At 36.8% G+C, this 26,759-nt stretch overlaps 1 protein-coding gene across 3 annotated transcripts in view; it reads right to left on the bottom strand.

Annotated features, from left to right (window-relative positions):
* Window positions 1-26,759, bottom strand: part of myh11 (myosin heavy chain 11) — a 51,893-nt gene that overhangs the window by 11,568 nt on the left and 13,566 nt on the right. For 2 of the 3 annotated variants that reach the window (XM_031892986.1, XM_031892985.1), the window contains exons 4-31: window positions 24,934-24,961; window positions 21,200-21,302; window positions 20,394-20,414; window positions 18,185-18,277; window positions 17,464-17,527; window positions 16,396-16,494; window positions 15,827-15,970; window positions 13,786-13,881; window positions 13,538-13,656; window positions 13,179-13,331; window positions 12,726-12,899; window positions 12,292-12,465; window positions 12,088-12,202; window positions 11,313-11,506; window positions 10,650-10,771; window positions 9,621-9,690; window positions 9,120-9,280; window positions 8,831-8,939; window positions 8,573-8,704; window positions 8,056-8,262; window positions 6,907-7,044; window positions 5,956-6,079; window positions 5,167-5,338; window positions 4,486-4,698; window positions 3,208-3,352; window positions 2,842-3,048; window positions 2,568-2,672; window positions 2,333-2,485 (exon numbers count right to left, since the gene is read on the bottom strand). In XM_031892986.1, the coding sequence (XP_031748846.1) occupies window positions 2,333-2,485; window positions 2,568-2,672; window positions 2,842-3,048; window positions 3,208-3,352; window positions 4,486-4,698; window positions 5,167-5,338; window positions 5,956-6,079; window positions 6,907-7,044; window positions 8,056-8,262; window positions 8,573-8,704; window positions 8,831-8,939; window positions 9,120-9,280; window positions 9,621-9,690; window positions 10,650-10,771; window positions 11,313-11,506; window positions 12,088-12,202; window positions 12,292-12,465; window positions 12,726-12,899; window positions 13,179-13,331; window positions 13,538-13,656; window positions 13,786-13,881; window positions 15,827-15,970; window positions 16,396-16,494; window positions 17,464-17,527; window positions 18,185-18,277; window positions 20,394-20,414; window positions 21,200-21,302; window positions 24,934-24,961 (3,635 nt within the window). The remainder of the gene's footprint in view (window positions 1-2,332; window positions 2,486-2,567; window positions 2,673-2,841; window positions 3,049-3,207; window positions 3,353-4,485; window positions 4,699-5,166; window positions 5,339-5,955; window positions 6,080-6,906; window positions 7,045-8,055; window positions 8,263-8,572; window positions 8,705-8,830; window positions 8,940-9,119; window positions 9,281-9,620; window positions 9,691-10,649; window positions 10,772-11,312; window positions 11,507-12,087; window positions 12,203-12,291; window positions 12,466-12,725; window positions 12,900-13,178; window positions 13,332-13,537; window positions 13,657-13,785; window positions 13,882-15,826; window positions 15,971-16,395; window positions 16,495-17,463; window positions 17,528-18,184; window positions 18,278-20,393; window positions 20,415-21,199; window positions 21,303-24,933; window positions 24,962-26,759) is intronic. The other variant, XM_004917958.3, reaches the window with a different exon arrangement.

The raw sequence follows: 26,759 nt of genomic DNA, 5'->3' as shown, positions 1-26,759 counted from the left end.
TACTTTCTTGGATTTAGTATAAAAGTTTAAGTGAGCTGTAAATTGACAACAAAAATATAGCTGCCTTTTCATATGTATTATAGCTATAAATGGTGTTTAGAATTTGACAGTGTAAAAGTATAACTAAAAGGGCAACTGCCACCAAGAATATATTTATTTTAGGGGTGTGACACAACAATTATGTATGTTGTGACAACATAGTTGACAATAAATGGTACCTAAATCACGTAAAAGCAAGAACATTGCATTAAATATTACATATTGTTAATTAATTAACTGTAATATTTAAGAGCAAATACAAAACTGCTTTTCTGTATGCTTACTGCTATACATGTGAGACCTCCATATTGTATTACTCTACAGAGGCACTTTGTACAGGCGTCACTAGTTTTCATAACTACATTGTACTGTTCTACTGATGCATACATGAACAATGCTTCTGCTGAGGCAAACAATAACAACAGAAGGGCCTCATTTCTATGAGTACATTTAAATATAACAATTTTCTGGTTTTCTGGTTAATATGCATTTTCTTACTACATGTATAGGCAGCGCCAGATTTATAAACCGGGCGCCCCGATTATGCGCCCCCTAATACCCCTGCCCCCCCATCATGCGCAAACACAAATGCCACCCTCCAACCGCGCGATCGCGCATGCGCGCAGGGTTAAACTTCCATACGGAGCAGTGGGGAGGAGTTCCCATTGCTCTGTATGGGAGCAAAATTTCAAAGTTTAACTGCGGCGGGGCGGCCTGCCACCCCTAAGATTGTGCCACCCTAGGCCCGGGCCTTTGTGGCCTCGCCACAAATCCGGGCCTGTGTATAGGACTGGTTATCCAGAATGTTAAGGGCCTGGTGTTTTCCAGACAAGGGATCTTTCTGTAACATGGATCTCCATACCTTAACTTTACAAAAAAAAATGTAAACATTAAATCCCAATAGGATTGTTTTCCCTCCAGTAAAGATTAATTATATCTTAGTTGGGATCAAGTACAAGGTACTGTTTTATTAGTACAGAAAAAGAGGAAATCATTTGTTTTAAAAAATCTGAATTATTTGATGATAATGGGCTCTATGGGAGATGACCTTCCCATTATTCAGAGCTTTCATTTTACATAAAATGACTACTTCATACCACCACAGTATTATAATGTTACACTTGTGGTGTCACAGGTATAACATAACTTTAATTTATTTGCAGTGTCAATTAATTAAAAAAAATATATCAACAATGTAAAATACATTCACAGTTTTCTTCACAGTTTAAAGGAGAAGGAAAGACATTTTGGCATCTTACTGCCAATAGATTCGCCACATTAGTGCCACCTAGAACACTATATTTATTCTGCAGAAAGCATTACCATACCTGAGTAAAGAGCCCTAGAAGCTCTCTCAGTTTGTTTAAGATTGCAGCTGCCATTTTAGATTTTTCAAAGGATTTTTCTGAGAGAGGAAGTAAAATACTGAAGAACATGTTTATAAAAAAGGTGACAAGAAATCCTGTGTTTCTCAGTGCAGCATTACTGTAAGGGCTTATGGCTTTATTTACATAGACCTTTCTGATAAAGCTTACTTAGTTTTTACCTTTCCTTCTCCTTTAATGACCTTAATATGGTCAAAACAGTTTTTGGTGTGTAATAACATAAATGACAGTCGAGGGGTGAAACTCTATTCAACTGTATTTACTGTATATTCTGTGATATGTGACTGGCTCTGGTGAGGGGCAGCCCACAGCTGATGACTTGACAAGGCTTCACTAGACTTCCTCATTGTTAGTGTATCCCAGCTCAGCCAACCTATAGCACCAGACTATAATTTTCCCTATAAATGCTCTTTAGGTTTTACATTTTTTATTGTTAAAAAACAGTTTTATTATTAAGATCTCTAAAAACGCTACTTTTGTCACATCCTGTCTGTTCCAGGTATATGTGTTGTACCATGTTAGCCATATGCTTATGTTATTAAACATAACATATTTGACATAACATTAATATCTATTTATATTTATGTAGGAAGGCTACCAATAAAAGGGTTTTCATTTCAAAATGTATATTTGTATATAAATATATAGTGGTTGGTCTCTTTTTGGGAAAGAGGGACTGAAATGTTCAGAAAGCTTGCTGTGCTTATCATCTCAGTACATCAATAAAGATTTTACTTTATACCACTTTCCTGTCTGTTGAAAATGTTCTTCTAGATAAATCTGGCTAACTGGATATAAGCCAACAACTTTGTACCATTCTGTTCCATCTGAATCCATCTCATCCATCTGATGAAAATAATTGACACAAGAAGACTGCCCTTCTACTTTTACCTGATAATCTACCTTACCTGAATATTAAGTGTGGAGATATGACGCTCCAAGGTTTGTTTGGCCTCTGTTTCTTCATCTAGTTGCTCTTGAAGGCTGTTTCTTTCATCCTCCACCTGACGGAGCTTGGTGGAAACATTAAGCTTCTGTCGAGTCTCTTCTTGAAGCAGTTCCTATGGCATAAGTAATGTTCTAAAAACATTTTCCAGTTCAAACATTTTCAAGTGCAAAAATCAAAAGTTAAAAATAACTTGCCTGGGTGTCCTGAAGTTGTGCTGTCAAACCAGCAACATCCTTGGAAAACTTAATCGATTTTGTCTCAGCTTCGCTAAGTAAAACAGTAACATTTTCCAATTCCACCTACATGGGAAAATTTCAGTTAATGAATGTGATGTTTTGGCAGAGGGCTCCAGCAGTGTTTAAGTACTAATGAAAAAGTTTTAACATTTCTATAGTTTATGGAAAACTGCTAGAAAAATATGTTAGGAAACACAGGAAGGCTGGCCCACCTGTAGTATTAGTTCCTTACCTGTACTCTGTGGGATTTCTCTGTGAGTTCATTACGAACCCGCTCTCCATCTGTGTACTTGGATTGAAGTTCCTGCAGCTGTGATTCAAGCTTTTTCTTCTTGTGCTCTACATCCTGCTTGGCCTGGTTAAGTGATCTGATTTCTATTGTGAGTTCTGAATTGTCTTTTTCCAAAGCTTGCTTGCTCTTTTCCAAAGTGACCCTAACCTGTAATGTTTAGAAAATAAGGTGTTTTCCTTGCAAAAACAGAAAAAGGGCAAAGTGTAACCTTATACCATAACTTATACAACAATGATTTTCTTTCCATACACCACGTTCCTGTCCTTCAGATAGAGACAATTAGTGCTTTCAATGCACATACATTACCCTCTTCACTTGTTCCAGTTGCTCTGTTAGCTCTTCTACAGCCTGAGTGTGTTTCTGCCTCATCTCCTGGACCTGGGATTCATGTGATCGTGTTTCTTCTTCTAATGCCCTCTTTAAAACTGTAACTTCTTGCTCTCTCTTTGCCCTGTTTGAACAAAATGAGATTAATACTATCAATCCTTCAGAATATCTAACTTTAAGAAGATGCAGAATATACTTGGGATTATGTACAACATTAAGACAGGGTGCAAAAACAAATGCACCTTGCCTTCTACCCTAGAAGAATTGCCAAATGTCCCCAAGCTCTGTAAGGATGATCGCCGTTCCAAGCACCTTCCTGCAAGATCGTGCGCGTTTAGTCGCACGCCGAGCGATGGAAGGTTGCGTGCATCTAGTCGCACGTTCCGGCGTGCGTCATGACGCAGTACGTGCTTGCGTCTTGTCGCCAGCCTGTAAATAGTCGCCATGTACATGCGTTCTTTGTTTGGTTATCAAGTTTGCTCTGGTGCCTGGCGTTTTCCCTATCCTGACTCTGCTGTTGAACCAAAAACCGCTTGTGAACCTGTCCTGCCTGCCTCGACGTGGACCTGTCTGACCATTCTCCTGCTTGATCCTTTGGTTCTATGTTTTGGCTCTCCGGCCTCTCTCCACTTTCCATGCTTCCTATTCTCATCCTCAGGCAAGCCTCCGGTCAGTGTGAGATGTTTGTGGGCTTGCTCCTGCGGCTTGAACTCCATTTCATCAGCTTAACAAAGCTCCATTTTGGAGCACATAGACCTACAGACAACTTGTGAATTTAGTAGCACTGTATTCATAAGAGGCAGGTGTGGGGAGGCACATAGGCATCTCCTAACTTACACGTCAGCCAGACAAGCAAGTTAGGAAGAAGGCAGACACTGTGCTCTGCACATTGCAGTTCGGATTCTTCCTAAATGACTCGTACAATCTAGAAATATTATACAAAGTACAGGTTATGTCATTATTGCAGAGTAAGCAACTGGATTTCTTTTAAACCCCACATATGCTGAAAAAAGTTTATGTGGTAAGCTTACATGGAAACAAGTTTTAAGTAATCATCTTCCAAAAAATTAATTTAATGCTGTTTTGCTTAAAAGCCAAATCCTATAGTGTTTTATAGTTCATAGTTGAACCCTCGCCCAAACAACTGGAAATAGGCAAGAGAGTTTCTCCCAAGATCCTTGTAAAAAGACTTTTACGTATTTGTCATCCTACTATGCCTTGTGCCCACTATTTCTTAGCAAGCAAATGTGTACATACCGAAGCTCTTGCTGTGTGGCTGTGCTGTCGAGGGTATCTTCCAACTCTGTTTTTAGAGCTTCCAGCTCTTCACCCAAGTCCCTCTTTGATTTTTCTGCCTTATTTCTTGCAGATTTTTCAGATTCCAAGTCCTCCTGGAGGTCAGATATGTGAGACTCCAGCTCCCGAATTTTCTTCAAAGCATTATTTTTTTGAGCAGTTTCATCTTCAAGTCTGCAAATTAGAAACTGGCCAATCAGGTGATATACAAAACAATACACAGAGAGTGCATGGACAGTGGTAATACCATAAACCATAAATCTGTTATATCTTGCCCTGGAGTTTGTTTTTCCTGAAAAGCACATCTTTTGCATTTTAATACATTTAAAAACATATCAGTACAGAATATATTGCTATACAAAGAAATTAGCTTTCGTAATTATGAAACTCATTGTAAGATATCCTGAACGTAATCCTTAAAGATATGCTATCCTTCCAAGCTATGAAAGTTAAACAGCTGTAGCAGCTCCACTATCTGTAGTCAATGTAAGAACCTAAGGTACAGTTGGAAAAAACAACAAAAAAAAATTGATTCCCACCCTTACTGTCAGTGCCCATTACACTGAATTGGCTAAGGCTATGAACATTATATAGCAATCTGAAGAGAAGCAACAAAAATGTCTATATATTTTAATAGAGTACCTAGCAAGAGCAGCCTGAAGTTCCTCTTCCTTTTTAGCTAATTGCATCTTAAGTTCTGCAATCTGTGCTTGTAGGTCGGCAATTTGTTCATTGAGATCATTTGCTTCACCTTCAAGCTTCCTCTTTACCTTCTCCAGCTCTTGCCGTCCTTTTTCTTCTTTCTTTAGACGCACTGAAAAAGCAGCAGTATGCTTAAAACTCATAGGGACAATGTGTTTTAGTCTCCTAGATACAGGGGAGCAATCACACTCTCTGGCTATAAGAGCTAAATTCAGATTTAAAAAACAGAATTCCATCTCTAAAACTTACCAAAAGCAGCATTTTGCTGCTCCTGGTAACCAACGGGGTGCTGTCAACTGAGGCAACTTAATTTGAGCACAATTTGTGAAGAATAGTTATTTGCTGCCCTAGATATTCTTTAAATTGTGCCTGATACATGTATGCTTTTTTACATGTCTGTTATCTCTTGTGATTTAATGCAGGTGCTTTAAGAAGGGCTTTAAGTGCAGGGCTGGAACCAGGGGTAGACAGAAAAAGGCACATGCATAGGGTGCAACAGTGGTTGGGCACTAGGTAAGTACCTCTTCTGGGGTACAAGCTCTTGTCACCCCACTGCCTGCTTGTCATTTTCCTACCCCTGTAGTCAGTGTATGCTCATTTGTGCATGTAAGGGGGGCAAAATGCTGGCTAGGTTGCCTTGTTTAATGCATATGTAAACCAATCACCTAATTTCTTCCAGCCATTGTAGCATTACAACTTGTCCCTATTTTAGTATGCTCTGCAACTTACCTTCCAGTTCTGAAATCATAGATTCATGTTTATTTTTTAACTTGGTCAGATTCTTTGCTTTTTCTTCTTCTTCTGCCAAATTTGTTGTTAGGTCATTCACTCTTTCTTCAAGGATTTTCTTTTCCTTTGAAACCAAAACCACATTTGATTATAATCAGTGGCATTCAAGTTTCTAAGCAACATTTATATTTTATCTCCAAGAATATATGATAATATTAAAGGAATATTGTATACATAGACTAAGGCTGATGCCACACCAGGCGTAGGGCTGATTTTTTCGGCAAGCGGAAAAACGCTTGCCGAAAATTCAGCCCTACGCCTGCTACTTGTGCCTGCACCCGAATGAATGGAATACGCTCGGGTGCAGGCACATGTAGCCGATATACGCACGAAAACGCGTGAGAATGCAAAGTCTCGCGTTTTCTTGCGTATATCGGCTACATGTGCCTGCACCCGAGCGTATCCCATTCATTCGGGTGCAGGCACAAGTAGCAGGCGTAGGGCTGAATTTTCGGCAAGCGTTTTTCCGCTTGCCGAAAAAATCAGCCCTACGCCTGGTGTGGCATCAGCCTTAAGTGTGAGAAAGGTCAGCAGCTTAATTAGGCAACAGTTGAGAACAAATATGCAATGATGTTAAGCATTTTCCCTTAACATAGACTCTTCTAGAGCTAAAGTTCATCCAACTATTTAGAAGACTTTTCCATATGAAGTGTTTTCCTCTGCTTATAGGCATGCAAATAAAAATGCAGTTAGATGGGTTAAATGTGATAACCCAGTGCAGGGTGTAGCAGAACTGGAAGAATCCACACAGAGTTGTAGCACTATATCTGAGTGTATAGTGTTATTTAATGTTGGAGATTCAAGATATACCATCTAGCAACTTTCTGAGAGCAGCTAAAGAAATCCATGTACAGTTATAAATATCTCATACAACACAAGGTTTTTTTTTACCTTTGTTAATTTGTTGTGATGATCGTCCATTACAAGCACATCATCTTCCAATTTCTTTATCTTGGCCTCGGCTGTAACTTTTTCTAACTGCAGCTTTTGTCTTGCAGCCTCTTCCTCCTCAAGTTGCTCCTCAAGGTCCTTAAAGATTAAAAAATATACAATATACTTTGTTGCACTCTTTGTTACCTAGAGCAGTGATTTTTACCCAGGTCACACATACTTATACTGAGTTGTGACATCTGAAAATATTACTATAATGATATTTTACATTCCCTCTGGAGAGAATGTACATCGAAGGCAACTGTAATACAATGTAGGGAGCCATACATGGGAAATCTAAGGCTTACTAGCAAAGGTAGCAAGCCTCACATTTGGGACTGTCCTCGTGGATGAAAAGCCATGACAAATGTCATGCTTTGTGCATTGTATAAAAGCTCTGTCATTAGACATGACTAGAAGCATGACAGAAGTCACTTAAACAATGAAAAATTACTTCCTTATATGGAATGAAAGCAATTTAAAGTACATTTTAGAAAGGCTGCAGGAGTAGCTGAAACGTCAGTTCTTTGTTTTTCACCTAATAAACAACTGTGATTCGTGATAAGACCTGTGTGAAGCGGCCCCTTCTTTGGATTGATTTTATATATATATATATATATATATATATATATATATATATATATATATATATATATATATATATATATAAAATGGTGGAAAGCAGGCACTCACGTCAAACTGGATCAAAAGAATGCCTGGGTGCAGTATCAAAATAATTGCAACATAGTGGAAACAAATGCCGCACTCACAGGACTTAATGAAAAATAAAGAATAATTTAATTGTGAAAAAACGTCAATCTAACGTTTCGGCCGTATCCACAGCCTTTATCAAAAACTTTGATAAAGGCTGTGGATACGGCCGAAACGTTAGATTGACGTTTTTTCACAATAAAATTATTCTTTATTTTTCATTAAGTCCTGTGAGTGCGGCATTTGTTTCCACTATGTTGCATATATATATATATATATATATATTTATAGAGAGAGAGAGAGAGAGAGAGATATTATGATAGATAGACAGATAGATAGATAGATAGATAGATAGATAGATAGATAGATACAGAAATGTAACAAGGATCATCTTGGTACCTGCATCTGCTGCAATGTTTTTTTCTTCTCTGCTTGCAGCTGTTGTCCACGATCTTCTTCTTCTTCCAATCTGACTTCCATTTCATGGAGAACCTCCTCCAGTTCTTGCTTTTTGGCTTGTAAACGTATGCGCAACTCTTCTGCCTCAGCATACAGTTCTGTTTCAGCCTGGAGCTGCTCTTGGAGAAGAGTCTTCTCCTCAACCAACTAAAAGAAATAAAATAGCACAAACTAGCTTTAGAAATGAGTCTGTCAGAGGAGAAATTTTATGATGAAATGCAGTATATTTTTAATGATATTTATGAATATGAAGCTGGAAGCTTTGCATAAGAGTTGAAGCTGCCATTTATCTCACTAACTGTGGCATTTTGTCCTTATATTATCTGCATTCAGTGGTTATAAATATGCATCTTTAATATTTATGGATATTTTTTATATTTGTGGACAAAGCAAAGGTTTTCCCACATCAGAGAGATGATTAGACCTAACAATAGCATAGGTGCCTGTATTTTTATACCTGGATATGTTTCATCTGTATCTCCTTCAATTCAATCTCTGTTTTAAAGAATTTTTCATTCACTCGTTGTAGCTCCTCATCTTTAAGCTGCATTTCTTCTTCTTGTCGGGTTACTTGAAGAAGAGGCTTTACCTGTTGGAAAATGGCCATTAGGTGGACAACTTTGAGATCATGTTAATGTTTCATTGAGTTTTATTGTTTTATAGTTTAATTTGATTAATGTGTCAAGCCTTAATTTTCTGAGAAAAATATACTTACTTTAGTAAACAGTCTCCACCACTGCCAGTTTCTGAGCTTCAAGTAAGCAGCACAGTTCCTCTGAATAACTTTCATGGCAGTTAACTGCTGTTGCCTCTTTGCAAAGGCCCTGTATGTTAAAACAACAATTAATGGTGTATCTTTATCTCCAAATATTTGCAAAAGAAATATAGACATATGCAAATGACAATAGTCATACATGAGAAAAATGTATTTACACACTGCAATCTAGAAAGTATTCTCTATTTCAAAGTGTTTACTATCTGTTGGTCCTTAAGCAGTTACGTACTTTCTTGCAAGGAAACCACGAGCTAGGGCTTGGAAAGTAATAATGATATCTGTAATCTTTAAGTCACGCTCTTCTTCTAGATGGGCCAGGACTCCAGTCCTGAAGAAAACTTTACTTTGGCCGATTCTGTATAAATTTGTGTCAAGTTCCAATGCTTTCATCTAGAAAAATACAGCAAACAAAATATATATTAAAATACATAATGTAGTATGTGGTGTACAGATACTGGCCAGTTTCCCTCTCTGTCCGTGAGTGTGCCATAACCTGTCACATGCATCAAGGGGGCATCCTAGGTCAGCTGCTTGTGGTCATTGGAATTTTAGAATTTGTAAATAAAAATGTCCAATTTACCTTTCATGTATGTCATTTTTAATGTTTCTCATGAAATAAAGACTGTTAGCACACTTCATATGCATTGCGCCCTAATATTATGTTATGTGATAATCACGCTCTGTAAACCACAATCCTTGTTCTTGTCATGTAGTGACTTCTCTCACTTACCATAAGCATACATGATTGCTTGCCATCCATGAAGCCTTTAGGGATAGCACCAGCTGTGAGGATTTCATATCTGAAAGCAAAGAAAAGGTATATTGGTTTTGAACAGAATGAGTATTATGATACTGCAAAGCAGAATAGAAAGTCTGGTTTTTCCCCAGACATTAGGCGGTGGGATTTTGTAGGGTCAAATCCATCTTTTGCAAATTGTTATAAAATGATCAGTGTGCCAGAAATATAGTATTTATGCTGGAATACTCTTTATGATATTATTGGGGTCCCAAATATGTAAGTAGGGGCCCTTCTTTATCAATTTCACCAAGAAATCTTTGTAGCCCCTAGTCTGCTCACAGATACTACTCCCAAAAAACTCCTTATTGCAATTTACATTTTTTTTTTCTTAGTTTATCAACAGTAGAACTGTGTTTAAGAGACTGATGCAGGAAAGATCTGAGGACCCTATGTTTGCACATTTGTTTGCCACTTGCCAATTTTATTTTTAAATCTGACAGCAGATTAGCAAGAGAAATTTGTAGAGAAGTGACCAGAGATGCTTCCTGAATCACTCAACTTTTTGGTGCCCTTGCAGTATAGCAGTACAGCGCTGCTGTTGAAAATTATTTTATTAGCAGTGTAAAATGATTAATATCATGAAAACTAAGCAAAAATATGGGGCTTTACTTCTCCTTTAAAATTACATACATCCCAATCTTTCAGATATGAAACACAATTATAAAGAAGCCTGGGTTTCTGAATACCAGTGGAAGAGTTGCCTTTTAACTGAGGGTCAGGGCCCTTTGAAAATTATGGTGGTGGTAACAATTTAACACTTGTAAAACTTCATTATTTGAATTATGTCACTGCAAAAAAAGCTAGAGTGTAGTTCATACAGCACAAAATAACCTTAAATAAAATTTGCTGGTTTTTTTTTTCAGTTTTGTGCCTGTTTAATCCAGTTCACCTAAGTTTCTTATTGTGTGTATACATACATCATGCTAAAATTCTGAGGCATAGAAAATGTTATTCTCTTACCGCTGGCGGAATTCCTGAAACACAATTCTGTTAGGGAATCCTTGGCGACAAATTCTGATGCCTTCCAGGACACCATTGCATCTCAGTTGTTCCAGCACAAGGTGGGCATCAAGCTTTCCTGACTAAACAATTATAACAGAAAAATACCTTAGAAAAGAATTGCTTAAGCTAGCAGTCTGAGTTAATAAACAGAAGGGCTGGCCAGAAAGAGTGAGAGACAAATACTTTGAACCTTTTTAGTGTATATCGCCACAGAATGTACAGTGCCAGAATACAATTCATGAAAACATGCATATTTACCAGTATATATTGTATCTCCTCCGATTACTTTGCCAAAGACTCCAGGTAGGAGTTGAAACACTTATATATAATATACATTTATATAATAAATGTGCATGTAAAGTACAGTACATTGATTCATTAGAATCTGGAGTGCAAAATAGTGCATGACGGATATTGGTAATTGGTCAGCACTTGGTGGAAGCCATGTGTGCAGCAGTCATTGCTCGTTTTGGATAAGTATCTAACAGCTATAAATAAAATAAAAGACATAATATGCAGACGTAGAGATTTGATCATTTGTGGATGTAGCTGCCACAAGAAGATTAGGCAACACATTCTCTAATTTATATGGCAACACAGTAATTGCAAAAGCAAAATTACCCTTTTTTCATGATTTGGGATGATACAGCGGACAAAATTGGGGCTTGTGTTTCGCAGAGTTGTCATCAGTTTGGTAAGTTGCTCTTTATACAGTTGCCCAACAGTACGGAACATGCCTTTTTTCGTTTTTGAAGCACTTGGAAGAGAACTTTCAGTCATTTTTGCCATCTGATCCAATCCCACAATCCTATCAACTAAAACAAAAATAAAATAAATATCAAACTGTCTTAGTAATAAGAACACAAGGATCCACTTATATAAAAAGGCAACATAGCATCACTCAAATGCAAGATAAGTAGTTAATATACATTTTTCCTGAACAAATTTTTATTTTCAGCTATTTTGGTTTTAACCATACTTGTTAGCCAGTAGGCATTCACTAGTTTTGTATTTTCAGAAATATAACAGGATCATAGTTATTAGAAATATGTATTTGCACACTTTGGATTCCTAGGCACAGCCATGTTCATAATGCAGATAAGTTTGTTAAAATAATTGATTCACAAATTTAAAAAATCAATATAATGTTTGCTCATTAAAAAAACATTACTCCGTGATGGTGGGGGGGGGGTGGGGGAAGTTTCATCCCATTGAAATACTGTATGCTAAAATTAATTACATATAAAAATATCTGCAGTTTACTTATCGCATTTATGTTATATAAAAATATGCAGACTAATCATAATCATTTATTTATATAGTGCCAGCAAATTACGCAGCGCTTCACAATAAATAAATCGGTTGTAACAATACTTTGTGTATGGTGCTGCCATACCATCTTTCCACAGGTCTCCAACAAATTTATCTGATGACTGGTTAAGGAGAGCTGTCACGTTGTCATTCAGTGGATCCATGTTTTTGGTAAGCCATGAAGTAGCATCATAATCCACCTGAACAGAAAAGTATATGTGTGATGGCAGAGCCTCATATATCTCAAGTGAATACGCCTGTTCCTAGTTTATAAACACTTACAACATACCTTCCCTGCATAGTGTACTAAGGTGAATATGGTTTTGTCCTTCAGTTGTTTTGTTTTTTGGAATTTAATGTGGTTTCCTTGCTCTTGTATTACTTTCTCCACAAATGAGACATCAGTGGCTTTAGGGAACCAACACTCTTCATCCAAAAGAGCCAAGATACCAGGAGGGTTATTCTGAAAAATATTAATGTAGTTAGCATATATTGCCAGTGTCTTTTTGACTACTGGTATATATATTAGTATCACTGATTGCTTAGAATGCAACTTTTTGTTTTTTTTTTTTACTTTAGAAGGTCTACTTTATGAGGCAGATTCTTCTGTGGTTAACTGACATTCTACATATTCTATTCACTGGCTAAGCAAGCATTTTTATAATATATCATATATTAAACTTATAAAATGTAAAGAGTGTCATGTCCTATGCATGGACTTACAGGCCTTTCAATAAGCTCTATGCAAGGTTGCAGATCAAGACCAAAGTCGATGAAGTTCCATTCAATGCCTTCCCTTTGATATTCTTCTTGTTCCAGGATAAACATTGTGTGGTTAAAAAGCTGCTGGAGCTTTTCATTGGTGTAGTTGATACAGAGCTGCTCAAATGAGTTGACCTAAAATTATGCAAAAACATTGGCATTGGTTTTGATGTGTGGCTTACACTAAAAGACACAATGTATATGAATTATTATTAGGAAATTACATTTTTCTAAAATGCATTATTATACAAAATACTCTACTAACACATGTAACTAAATTTTCCACGTTCCCAATTGTAAATTTCACCACAATCTGTCCACTATCCTTATCTTTTCTAAGTCCGACCCTTTTCTGTTAGATTGTAACCCTTCTTTGCAACATAGTAACACAGTACTGTAAACTATTTTACTTACTTCAAATATTTCAAAGCCTGCAATATCAAGGATACCAAGGAAAGAGGCCCCTTGTCTTTTCGTTTTGTCCAAAGCCTTGTTCACTCGGTTGAGAATCCAAAGGAAAAGTCGTTCATATGTTGCTTTAGCTAAGGCTTCAATAGCAAAATCAGCCTGCACAGAAGGAGGAAGAACTGAAAGTCTGAATGTTCTCCTTTTTTTGACTTTAGCATTATATTTTGTTCATTTACATCATTATCATGTATTAAAGCACTCTGATACATACATAGTTAATTTCAGTTGAAAAATAAGATAGCAAGTTCAACCCTTCACTAAATCCCCCAGAATTAATTTTACGAACTGAAAAAACAGAGACTTACTTGTTCTTTTGTCTGTGCTTTCTGCACAAAGTCACGTCCCACCTTGATACGGGGAGTGAGGATGCATCGTGCAAAATCTGTCACATTGATTCCTGCAAGGTGGCACACTTTCTGGGCAGCTAGAACAAGGTCATAACTTGCTTGGTTAATAATTACGTCTTCTAAAGTTGTGGGGTGTTATAAGCATTATAAAAACAATAATAGCTTTCTTTTAGCATGCATTATGTTGCCTTATTTTATAGATATACCTGTGTCATCAGGCATAGATGCTTGATCTGTGTTCCTTTCTTTTTTAAAGACGATGTTGCCAAGTTGGAGAACAGATGAAACTACCCTCATCATTGCTATATAGAAAAGAAGAAATAGGAAGAAAATTGTAAGTTGAAGTTGTTTCGGATAGTATTGAATATGTTTATTCTCTCTATGCTTGTTTCTGCTTAACCAATGGGTAAAGACCCATTTTCAGAATAGAATTGGGTTATTTGTTTGTCATGGATCAGATTTGTCATTTCCTTTGTGTTAAGCATATTTCTAGCTAACAGCAAGTCAAGTTGAGTTAATCATTGAGATGTACAGTAAATGCTCCTGAATAGTTAGCCTTGTCTAAAGCTGGCCATACACGCACCTATAATATCGTACGATATTCGGTGCGTGTATGGCAAGTCGGCGAGTCGACCGATATCGCAGGAGGCTGCTGATATCGGTCGACTCGCTGATCGGCCAGGTTAAAAGATTTTGATCGGGTGCCTGAGCAAAATCTGCCGTCAGGGCTGAATCGGCAGAAGGAGGTAGAAATCCTATTGTTTCTACCTCCTTATCTGCCGTTTCAGCCCTGAACGGTTTGTGGCTGATTGTACGATCTCAAAATCGCCACATGCGTGGCCACCTTAAGTCTTTCATCCACATTGGGCAAAACATCTGCTTGTATCTTCTAGACAAATTAAGCATCTTATGATTAAATGTTTCACTTCCCTCTTCAAATATTGTTCTTTTGCCAACTCCCCATCTATGATTTATATAGTTTAAAAATTATGTAAAAAAATAAATAACTGCTGACATGGTAACAAGGCATTTGAACTGCTAAATTAAACTAGGAATGCCACAGGTCGACTCGCTGATCGGCCAGGTTAAAAGATTTTGATCGGGCGCCATAGAAGGCGTCTGAGCAAAATCTGCCGTCAAGGCTGAATCGGCAGAAGGAGGTAGAAATCCTATTGTCGGATAAAACAATTTAGAATACACGTGTTTCTTGTTTTTACTGTTTTGCTAGCACTGGGGGAATACATATCTGCAATATCAGAGACAACAGCTGGTTAGTCTGGCAGCAAAAGGTGAATTCTTGCAATATTAAAAATAGCCAATGATTAAACTAAGGATGAGTGCTTTAAATTCAAGTAATTAATATAATTGGTGTTTTGAGATACATCAAAGAACACTAACTGACTACAATTTAACACACTGTGACTTCAGAACTGCTGACTGCTTGTTTGAACCATTGAATCCCAAAAGATTTGTAAAGAGAATAAACTTCCTAAACTTCTTTTCATATGTCTTATTTTTCCACCTAAACATTGGCCAAACGAGATTATGCATATAAATGTCTACAACATGTGCAGATTATGGTGAGAGAGGACTTGACTTGATATAGTATGGCATATTGATCAGCACCACAGCTATCTCACTTTATATATTGTTACACAGAATTTTGAGCTATGTTTACTATGATTTTGAAATATCCCTCTGGCCTTTGGACTGAATTTTGGTTTTAAAACTAAGCAAGGGCCCATTGAACCTTAAATTACAGACCCAAAATAGTCCATCAGACCTCCTCCATCCCTATAATCCATGTCAGAAGGGTAACAAAGATTTAAGTCAATACAATTAGGTGTAGGTACCAATCCCTGTTCTCTACTAGGAATAAAGCTTTTGGATTTCAGCATATATGGGTATAGGGCATTTCTCAAAATATAATATTAAAGTGAACAACTTGTCTATGATCAAATTGGTATAACCTGAAACTCTTCCTTTGAGATCTTCAGAAGGTGTTATTTTTCAGGTTTTTGGGACTGCTGGCCACATGAAGCTCTCAAAGTTTCTTTAGATAGACCTTGACTGCTCCAAGGCTCCAGGGCTTAGCTATATTTATTTACTACACTGAAAACAATGCTAATTTGAAAAGCTGGATTTTACTTCTATAGAAGTAAAAAAGAGATATCAGTTCGTACTACCATTGCCAAAATTTTGCTTGCATAAAGAATTAGGAATGGGGTTCCCAATGGAAAATCTTACAAAGCTGTTCATCTTCTGAGAATCCCATAATTTCCATGGCTTCCAAGGTTTCCTGGAACATGTCACCATCATCAGCAGCAGGAACAGGTACATAGCCATAGGATAAAAATGTATAATTTCCAAAACCTTCAAGTAACAAGTCCTCTGAAAACATGGACAAAAAATGCATTGGTCAATGACTGTAAAAAAAGAAAATTCAAAGATATATATATACATTTATATAAATATATATACCGCTTATAAGGTGGCATATATTAAGTACACCTCATCTATATATATATATATATATACAGAGTGGCATATTGCTTGCCTTAGCTGAAGCATTCCTAGGATATACCTACACATAACTATGAGTTAATGTTGTTGTCAATGGATATTGCCTTAGCTGAGACTAACAATATGGCTGCTTTCAGTGATTGAGTGGATTTATATAAAATCTTTTGACACAATAGAATGCATTGAAACACTAAATCGCCCTTGCACAGGTGTAACTAGGAACTTCAGCCAAAGGTGCAACTAAGAACTTGTTCACTATTATTACAGGATGACAGATGTTGTACGTCACATACCTCTCCAAGCAGGCTTGGCACCCTGGATCAAATAATAAAATATGTGGAAAGTCCTCTCGTCTCTTGCTTGTCGAATGGCACGTGATTTCTCAAGCAAATCTATTTGGTTGCTAAAGAGGCAAACATGTCTATATATGACTTCATTGAATCTGAATCTGGTGATTCAACCTCTGTTTATATAAAAATGATGTGCCAAATTCAACCAGCCCTTATATGGACAGTACGTGATATATTTGGACATTTACATAAACTATTCTGCTCTAATTAATATTGGTGCATTATAAATGAGATTTAGCATATTCTAAACATTGTATATTCCTCGGAGTCTTGCTTCAAATTCAACCCAGTAATAATAACACATTATAGCTAGTTAGATGTGATAGGGCTCATTCACTAAAGGGCTTGTCGCCTTAATATTGCCTACCTTTTTTAACTTTACGCAGTGTCTATTTTTCTCCTTCAGTGTATTAGTGCCTCTAAAGTTTGATATGTCCAAATTACTTTGGCTGCTACATTGTATTTTTTTTTATTTAAGCCATGCAATTTAAATTGTCACAACCTTTGTTGCCTTGTAGTAGGCACATGAAAGAAGTTCTCAAGAACAGAGCCTAGGCTTTACCACAGCTGCACTGAGAGAAAAAAATGCTGATAGTATAATAGTTACCTCATATTGCTGTATGAGTTTGTCCTAAACTAGTTTATAAATTTTAAAAAACTGCTTATTTGGAGTGAAAATAGCAACTGCATAGGTGACTATCATATCTTATACATTATTTGAGTTGAGTTGCAAAAATGAATCTCACTAGAATGGGTGAAAGCATAATGGTTGTGTGCGGTAATAAGTATAAAAGAATATTTTTATAATTAGGGTATCCTTTGGCCTACAAAACTGGGGCTTGTATTTCACAGCCATTGGAGTAAGTAACTGCAGTCAGTTTGTCATTTCTAGTGAAAATGTTTTGCATAACAATAAAAAATATTGGTTTTCTCTTTAGCAGACGACTGATTTAACAAGCTCAGCCCTCAAAGCAGACTGCTTGGGAAATTCAAATTCACTGGAAAGGATACAGGTTTCAATGTTTGCACCAACAATGTAGCCTGTCACATCAAAGTTGATACGGATAAATTTACCCTAAGAGAAAAATAAAACAGTTTACATATGACAGTATCAGTAATTTTCTAGCACTAAATACTAATTTTCCTAATAATAACAATTACAATTTTTGTAATGCAGCAGTGAAACAATCACCCCTATAACCCATAGACAACATATAAGACAGTAATTATATGACTGTATAATACACAGAGTTCCCAGCCCACATTACCAGAGGCCGCAACAACTAATTTTTTTTATTTTATTTTATTTATTTTATGCTCAAGTACAAGCCACTGCTACTCTTTTTTAAAAGGCTTCCTGTTCTGCGCATCTTATTCAGTCAGACACTAAAATTACTAGCTAGCTGTCAAGCAACCAAAAAATTAGATCGACTCTGTGGGTTCTGGCACCCTCCTATACATTAGTCATTCTGTTGTCAAAACGGCAGTCTGGTTGCCAGGATATATAAGTCCTAGCAACAAGACACAGAACAAAAAATGTAAATACTTCAAAAACCACAAAACTTTTAAGGTAATCTACCCCTTTAAGAAATGCCAATATACCTTATAACTGACCTATCCTATTCTATAGAGTTTTTATATCTGCAACCTCTATGAAAACCACTATGAAACCACTCCAAATAATCATTTAAAACAAAGCACATTTATATATATATATATATGATTTACTTACAAATCTGGAGGAGTTGTCATTCTTTACTGTTTTGGCATTACCAAAAGCTTCTAGAATAGGATTGGCTTGAAGAAGCTGCTTTTCCAGCTCTCCCTGGAATTCATATCGACAAATATTACACACATTTTAATGAAGAAAAGGAATAAGCAGTAAACACTGCTGAGGTGCCAATATGGTAAAACTATAAGAACACCATGATGATAAGTCCTCAAAGTCCAATTATGCCTTTGAAAGAGCAGGATGATACGCCAGTGCAAAGCAATTAAACTGTCTGCTGTAGCATGAAAGCTGAAGCAACTATATTATGGTTTTTGATTCATAGATCAAAGCCCAAGAGCACTATCTGCTAAGTGTTATTACTAAGATCCTCAGATTGGCCAGGGAAGAAAAAACAAAGTAAATGGCTAGCTGCTTAAAGAAACTGCTGACCTGTGTAGCGCTAGGCCATGTTATAAGAACTGTGCAGCAGAGAGCTAAATAGCAGCTGTCTCTTTCTGTTAACTCTTGTGTTGCCGGGAGGGCTTTCAGTGCATTATTGTGTTACTTGTAGCAGCATGTAAATACATTAAAGGAGACATATCCTATAAAAATTATGAATGTACCAATGAATTATACTCCTCTAGATATAGAAGGATTGTGCTTAAAAAAGTTGTGTTTCAGGCTGATTTATTGAGAAATTCCACAAAAACCCCACTAGCCCCGCCCATCTGTTCCACTTCCTGCTCGCTAAATCATCTGGATGTGCAGGGGGGCCGCCGGCTCTCATTACACTGCACTGCAGGATAGGAACCAATCAGCAGCTAGGCTGACATGATAGGGAACTGAAGCCTGTCTGTGCTTGTGTGAGTGCAGGGCTGTGATTGGCTATCCCCCTCCTACTGTGCTTCTGGCAGGGACCGTTAGGACACACCCACTCTTCATTTCACATTGGACAGAGAAGTGATACGATCTATAGGGAGCTCCAATAAAGGGGCCATTTTTACAGAGAGGATTAATTTTTAGCACAAAGTGAAACCAGCACCGTATATTATTCATAATTGCCTACAAAATTAGCGTTTTTCCCATTTATCCTATATGTCTCCTTTAATAATAAACCAGCACTTTTGCTAAATGGTTGTTTTTGCATGCAAAGACACACTGGCCACTGTTATTTGTAATAGCTAAACAGCGAGCATGGCATGCACTTTAAAGGGGCATGATGTTGTGTGTATGAATGCAGATACCATATTTCAGATGTAAATTATAATCCAAAACTGCCTCCTAAACTACAGCAAGTTTATTCACTCTGTTGGCTCATTAGGATTTAGGATGTCCCTGTGACACCTATTATGTGATCAGATTTTGTCTATGGTGTTATAATAGAATGAAGGCTGTTATTGGAACAGCTGTATTAAAATCAATTGCATCCTTATTTTTCTGACTCTTTAATGCAGCCCTCAAGGACACAAAGCAAGCAAGCCTTACTAATAAATGTAAAGAATTAAATGTATCAGATTATACTGCTAATTATAGAAAGAAAACAATTACAATAGCAAGCAAGAAAGCATGCTCTCATGCAAATAAATTAGGAAACGTTAAGGAAAAATCACACATTAATCAGATTGATAACTCATGCATTTTCCAGTGCAAATCTCAACTATTTTTTCACAACAGGTCCTAAAAAGTTCAACCTTAGAAGGCCTCAATATTTAGAAATGTATTGAGTTTTCAAGGATAGATTGACTCTTTCAGGAACTTAGGAAATGTTCAGCTATATAAAATCAGTCACACAAGTATATGAGTTTTGACTGTAGATCCGTGGCTCTCACCATTTAAGTTTATTCATTGAGATAAAGATGTAAAAATCAGGATGGCCTGACATTGATAGAGATTGATCTCTAAAGAGCTATTTTTGTTAACATAGTCTATTTGTAAAAAGTAGCCATGGGGTAAACTCATGTACCCTCGTGTGTAAATTGTTAATGATAGCTTAGCCTAACATTTTTTTTTATAAACAGCGAGAACCAAATCTCTAGATGTGTCAGAACTCATAGATTTCAAAACCAATCAGGAAAAAAAATGTGTAAAACATGTGCTATTGTTGCATTTCCCCATGTGATAAGTCTGATTCCACCATTAACACAACCCACAGTTTGATTATGTGCAACAATAGCATGCAAATCTCCACTCTGTGTCACTAAATACACACTGCACAATCTAGATTACTCACGTAAGCAAAAGATGGGCCTTGCTGTAGTTGAACAATGTGGTAAAAGAAGCATTAGAATTATACTTAAAAATAATCATTGATCCCATTCATATAAACATAAATGAATCTGCTTGAAGTGACAAATGGAAACTTGTATGATGTATATTAATGTAATGCATGGCATATGTTGGTGATATGTAATATTTAAAAACATATGGACGCCCTTGCTAACCACAAAAGATGTGCTCCCCAGAATTACAATTAGAAAGTTTTATTATACTGGTTATACAAAGAATTGTACTAATACATAGAAAAAAAATATTCATAAAAAATATACATGTTCATTTGCAGAAATGGATTAAACGATATAAGGTATACACAGCAATGGGCAAATGTGCTGAAACCTGAAGACCTGAAGAACAAGTTGTTACAACAAAAATATTTCTTTTCTCCATAACTGGATAAATGGAGAAGGACTATGTTTCCAATACATGTTATTACATGCAAAGCTGCTTAGCTCAACATACAGTATAGCACAGACTCTTGTGATATTTATAACTTTGTACTGTTGATCTTTTGAGGGCTTTATAAATACATCCAAGTGGCAGAAAGTGACAGAACACAGTCTTCCATCCTAAAGATTCATTGCTATATGGTGAATGTCAAACATTAGCTTAATTTTCCATAAACATGTAAACCATAACTTGGCCATATATTCTTGGCTCGTCAGTTTCTTGGCAGAAGAACAAATAAACTGTGCGGTTTCTTTACATTGCTCTCCATATATTATAGACCATATCAGGAAGAAGCTGGAGAAGTCTACTTACAGTGATGGTAGTGTCTTTTTTTCCTTTGTGTGAGGATGCCACAACAGCTAGGTATTGAATGACCTTCTTGGTATTCTCTGTTTTACCTGCACCAGATTCACCCCTGGAAAATATAACAATATACCAACAATATAGTAATATATTAATGTTTGCAAGAAAAAAAAGTGTTGGTTCTGAACTTAAAATGTTTGCCATGCAACAATCGCTGAATTACAAAGTCAAATAGTTATGTCTAGACAGACACATTGACCACAAGTTTGCAGAACCTTCACATTTTATTCATTCGTGGGAAGCTCTCATTTATATTTTTATTATTTGTGGCTTTCCAGTTTTTTAACTTTTTGTTCGGCAGCTCTCCAGTTTGACATTTCAGCAGCAATCTGGTTGCTGGGGTCTTGTTTACCTTAGCAACAAGGCAGTGGTTTAAATGAGAGACTTGAGTATAAATAGGTTACCTGATTAGAAAGATGAGGATGGAAAGTAACAATAAGAATAAAGTTGTAGCCTCATAGAGCAATAGTTTTTAGCTGCTGAGCTCAGTGAATCCTATTTGAAAGCTGGACAGAGTCAGAAGAGGAAGACAAATAATTCAAAACTACACAATATAAATAATGACGACCAATTACAAAGTTGCTAGAAATAGGATATTCTATAACATATCAAAAGTTACCCAGACCCATACACCATAAGTATGACAACATTATGCAAAATAAAAAGTCAAAAACAGGAAGAGAACAGAAATTTCCAGAAAACAATGAGGAAAGGGATACCAAGAAATATAAAGAAAGGAAGGAAGGTTAATAAAAAAAATGCTGAAGCAGAAAGTAAGTTTGAAGAAAGAGCAGGACAAACAGGCCAGACAAAAGAAGAAGAGGCAGGATTGGGTGTAATAGACAAAATGAGATGACCAGTAGAACACAGGAAAAGGAAGTAGAAATAGAGAAATAGACAAAGGAAAATAAAGGAATTAAACATATTGCCCTTTTCTAGACTAGAGGTGCATTTGATACAACTGAAGTTTGGGGTTCCTGCTGTGACTTGGGAGGAAACTAGAGATTTCCACAGACACATACACTATTTAGACCCTAAGTTGGAACTTCCCCCTACTCTATATTTGTTATGTTTCTATCCCAACTGGTAATTTAACTTACTGCTGCCAGATCTAAAATTTGTGATGTTAATACTTTTCACTTTATTGCCTGCAATACAATTCAGAGATACTGTCCTTCACAGTTTCAGAATTTGGCCTGGAATCAAACTACTTACATTTTTATTATTTTATTTGATGTGTTGTGTGTTGTTTTATGTATAAAGTTATATGTAAATTAATAAAATGCACTTTTAAAAAAAATATTGCCCTCTTCCATGTGTCTTTCCTGTAAAATTAACTTCTGCTCAACCTTCAAAGCCTATTGTCACATAGCTATGGAAATGTATTTGAGCATAAGAACTTTGAACCAAATGTTATAGTTGATTTATTCTGACAGTAATTACACAGATTCTGTTTTACTCCAATGCTTCTAATCTGTCTACTTTCTCTTAGATCATCAGGTATATGATCCAGGGTTTAATTCATTCTTTTAGTGTTGGAAGTATCCCATTTAATGATTTACATTAATGACACCGAAACATCTTTCATGTAAGCACTGAATTGTTCAGATGTCAGACAAATTAAGGTCCCTAGAAAAAAATGTAAAAACCTTTGGCCTATATTTTCTGCCATCAAAGCAATATGGAAGGCACACAATATCATTCAAATTGCCTTTGTTGAACCAGCTGTGCAATGATCTTATCACTTTAAAAAGCCTATTTAATGGGGAACCTTGCCTTAAAATTAACTTTTAGTATGAGGTTGACAGCAGTATTTTAAAGGAAAAGGAAAGATGAAATCACTAGGGGATGAAAAATTCTAGCCTCCCCCAGTGATTATAACTCACTTACCTGATACCCTAGGCTGGTGCTCCTGGTAAGGTAAGATCAGGATCAGGTAAGCAACATCTGCCCCCCACCTTTACAAGCACAAGTGCTATGTGCAAAGTACCAAAATGCATGTTGTTTACCCACAAAAGAGTATTTTCTCTAGAATTACAGTGTAATAGCAGGAGTTGCTTGCAAGTACTGTAAGGACAGGTTTAAGCATAGACATATAAGCTTTAGGCCTACTGATATACTTAAGGCCTAGAACTAGCAAGAAGTTGCAGCAAATGTTTTGATCATTTAATATAAGTTGTTTACAGATACAAAATGTTTATCTGCTATAATTTTAAGAACATGCCGAATCATCTACCATCACCCCACGTTAACAATATAACTGGCATACAATTTACCAACAAGGATGATAATTAGCATCTGTAAGCCACATGTCAGTTGCACCACCATTTTATTCTTAGACAATGCAAAATTGAATGCCACTATTTCTGGCACTAGGATAAAGTTGCAAGTACCTTTGTGAATAGCATTTGAATGCACCCGGTTTTGTTCTTGGCTCCTACAGGCCTACACACCTACACAAATGATGAAGAGGGCCCTGCTATAATGGTGTGAACTGTGTCCAAACACTTCAGAATTAAAGCAAGGATGCAGTATGGTGGCACCATGGTTACCATTGCTGCTTGCTGAGCTGGGATCCTCGGGGTCCAGCCAGGATAATATTTGCAAGGAGTGTTTATATTTTCCCCATGCTTATATGCAGTGTTGGAGGCCCTCAGTGGCTTCTGCCCCAGGGGCCCTGCCGCCCACCCATTCAACCCCTGCCAGTCCCTTCGCCCCTAGACTTATTTCAGCGTGATCAGGTGAGGGAAGGCAGCAGGGGGGCGGCAGTAAGGATAGGTAGGGATTGGGTCTGGGTTGGCTGGGCCCACTTGATTATTTCCCAGTGTCCCGCCAGCCCAGTCCAAAGGGTAATAATAAAATAATAAAAAGGGTAATAATATTTATCAATCATCTGTTTGCTGTTTGTTGTTTTAAATTGTCGATGATTCCCAGCCAGCTAGAAGGTGCAAATGGCCGTGCCTGCTGCTAAGGGTCAGCTATTACAGAAAAGCTGCTACTTTGTTGTTATTAGAGTTCTCCCCTGCTGCCTCTATCTGTATTTAAACATGTTTCCACTGATAAAAAAACATAAATTCCTGTGGGAAATTGTTCAAAACCAACAGACATCCCACTCTAATTTTCCTAATAAACCCTTTCTTTCCTTTTTTAAATGTTTTGGAAAGTTAAAACTTTCTTTGGTCAGCAATACAGTAAACTCTTTCTAAAGTTAAGGGTTATATTGTGGTCATAATAACTCCAAGTGCATTTCCTTTCTCCCAGGCTAAGAGTGCCTATCTCTTGGCATTTCATGAACTCCCTGGGTGTTTGACCATATATGGCTTCATTTTATTCTAATAGTTCTACTCTGCTCTGAGGCATTGGTTTCTAAGTGTTTTCTCTCACACCAACACAAATGCTTTCCAATGAAGAAAAATGCTTTGATGTATTGTTTTTTTCATTAAAGCATCACTTCTCTCTTTGGATTTAAAATTACCATAGCAGCCCCCCAGTCTGTAAAATCATTCATGAAGCATGACTTTGCAACTGATTTGTGAAGTAATAAAATCACATGAACACAATAAAATAACCTTTTCCAGGCAAAGAATAAAAGTGAAAATCTTGTAAAAATAAATCATCGTAGGTAAATATTATCTTGGCTGAGAGACAGTAGAAGTTAAGTAGAAATGGTACATTTTACTTACGTGCACAGAATAGACTGATCTTCACGATCTGAAAAAAAGTAAAAAAATGAAAGTCACTTGAGAGGAAATCAAAGTGAGGTCAATTTATGGATTTGCGTGAATAAAAGAACTTTAGTTAAAACACATGGAAGTTGCTTAAACATTAACTAGCATGTTGTAACATATGTAGATATACTGTAAATATAAAGCTTTTTAAAGAATTTGCATGAGACTGTCAGTCTACAGCACTAACACTCATCTTATTTACTTTTTTTTTTATACTTCCTGAAGAGTAGGGAAGCCCTGCCCTCTGATACACCACAGAGAGTAAACTAAACTTTGGAAGAAGAAAGGGTCAGCTCTCTTGCTTGTTCAGTGGGAAAAGCAGTCTGCATAGAAGTGTGCACTCTTGCTTGAGGCTGCCATGGATGGCACTGTAAGGGTTAAAAGAACGGCAACATTGGGCTCATAACATGAAAACTACCCCTACATTCACACTTTATTTTTTATTTGTATTTCTGCCTCCTATCTATATGAGTTTTTCTGTAATTAATTCAGCCATGACAATCTGTAAGAGAGCAGAACTTGTTCTTAATAAAAGCCCAGATGTTTGGAACCAGTGATCCCAATAGGTGGCTTATACCTAACAACATACTTGAACTTAGATTTTTTAATTTATTCCATTTTGGAGTTTAGGTTTGAGAGAGAACTCTGTAGCCTATTAACATATACAAAACAATAATTAAATATTAAATGGAATTACAATAAAAAAAAATAAAATTCCTGATATTTATGATAGTCAGTGTCATACATGTTGAGCATGTTTGATGTAGGAAATAAATGTTAGGTTAAACAAGCACAAAAAATTATTTGTCAGAAAGAATTGTTACTGTAAATGAGAACTAAACCCCTGGATGGCATTTTTAACTATTGGTGTCCCTAAATAATCCCCCTGCCCCTCCCGAACCACACCATAGGCACTCCAAAAACAGCCCTGTCTTTCTTATTGTAACCACAGCTGTGCAGCAGCCACATCACTTCCACTATATGTCTCTCTGGTACTCACAATCAAGCAGGAGTATGTGCACTGGAAACTGATCTCATCCTGGTTCCATGGAACATGTTCATGGTTGGTAACCAGAACCCACAATAGTTCATAGAAACTAACAGCACACTTCAATTTTAAAATTTGTAAGCATATTTATACTTTTAAAATTGTCGTTGCTACCTGACTTCTGGTTCATCAGATAAATCATACAAATCAGTCTTTAGTCACTTCATCATCTAACTGATGATGGCTAATGGCCAGCAAACCTTTGAGCAGGGCATATGGATATGCCCTTCTTCACCAAATTTGGGCTGTACTGTAAAATAATGCTGTGCAACCTTTTCCATTTTAATGGGAGGGGTATTTGAAAAACTCCATGCCAAATTATATATAATTATGTTGTACAAATAAGTCAGTGGGGGTCATTGAGCAGGCTGGGGATCATAAACATCACTGAAGGTTGAATTAGGCACGACTCTAGCTGGATTACTCTGAAGCGGAATATAACCATATAATTGTAAGGATTGGCCTAAATAGTTTGCATGTTTAGGCTTCATCTCTGATTACTTCCGGCCAATCCCAGTTATTCCTAATTACATCCCAATTTCTACCCTGTTTTTGGTAAACCCCTCTTTTTGGTCTACTTGCAGGGACTGTCCTGAAATATTCTGGCAAATAATGTACAGAAATCAGTTGCTTCCTACAATGCATTAAAGGACTGCCACTTGATTTAGGTTTGTCTGGCAGCAGTCATGGCAGCTTCATATTAAAAACAACATGTGTTTTCTGGTGTGGATGT

This window comes from Xenopus tropicalis, chromosome 9 (genome assembly GCF_000004195.4).
Source record: "Xenopus tropicalis strain Nigerian chromosome 9, UCB_Xtro_10.0, whole genome shotgun sequence".
NCBI classification, from domain to species: Eukaryota; Metazoa; Chordata; class Amphibia; order Anura; family Pipidae; genus Xenopus; species Xenopus tropicalis.
The sequence above is the reverse complement of the archived record's forward strand: the minus strand, read 5'-3'. Positions and strand labels throughout refer to the sequence as shown.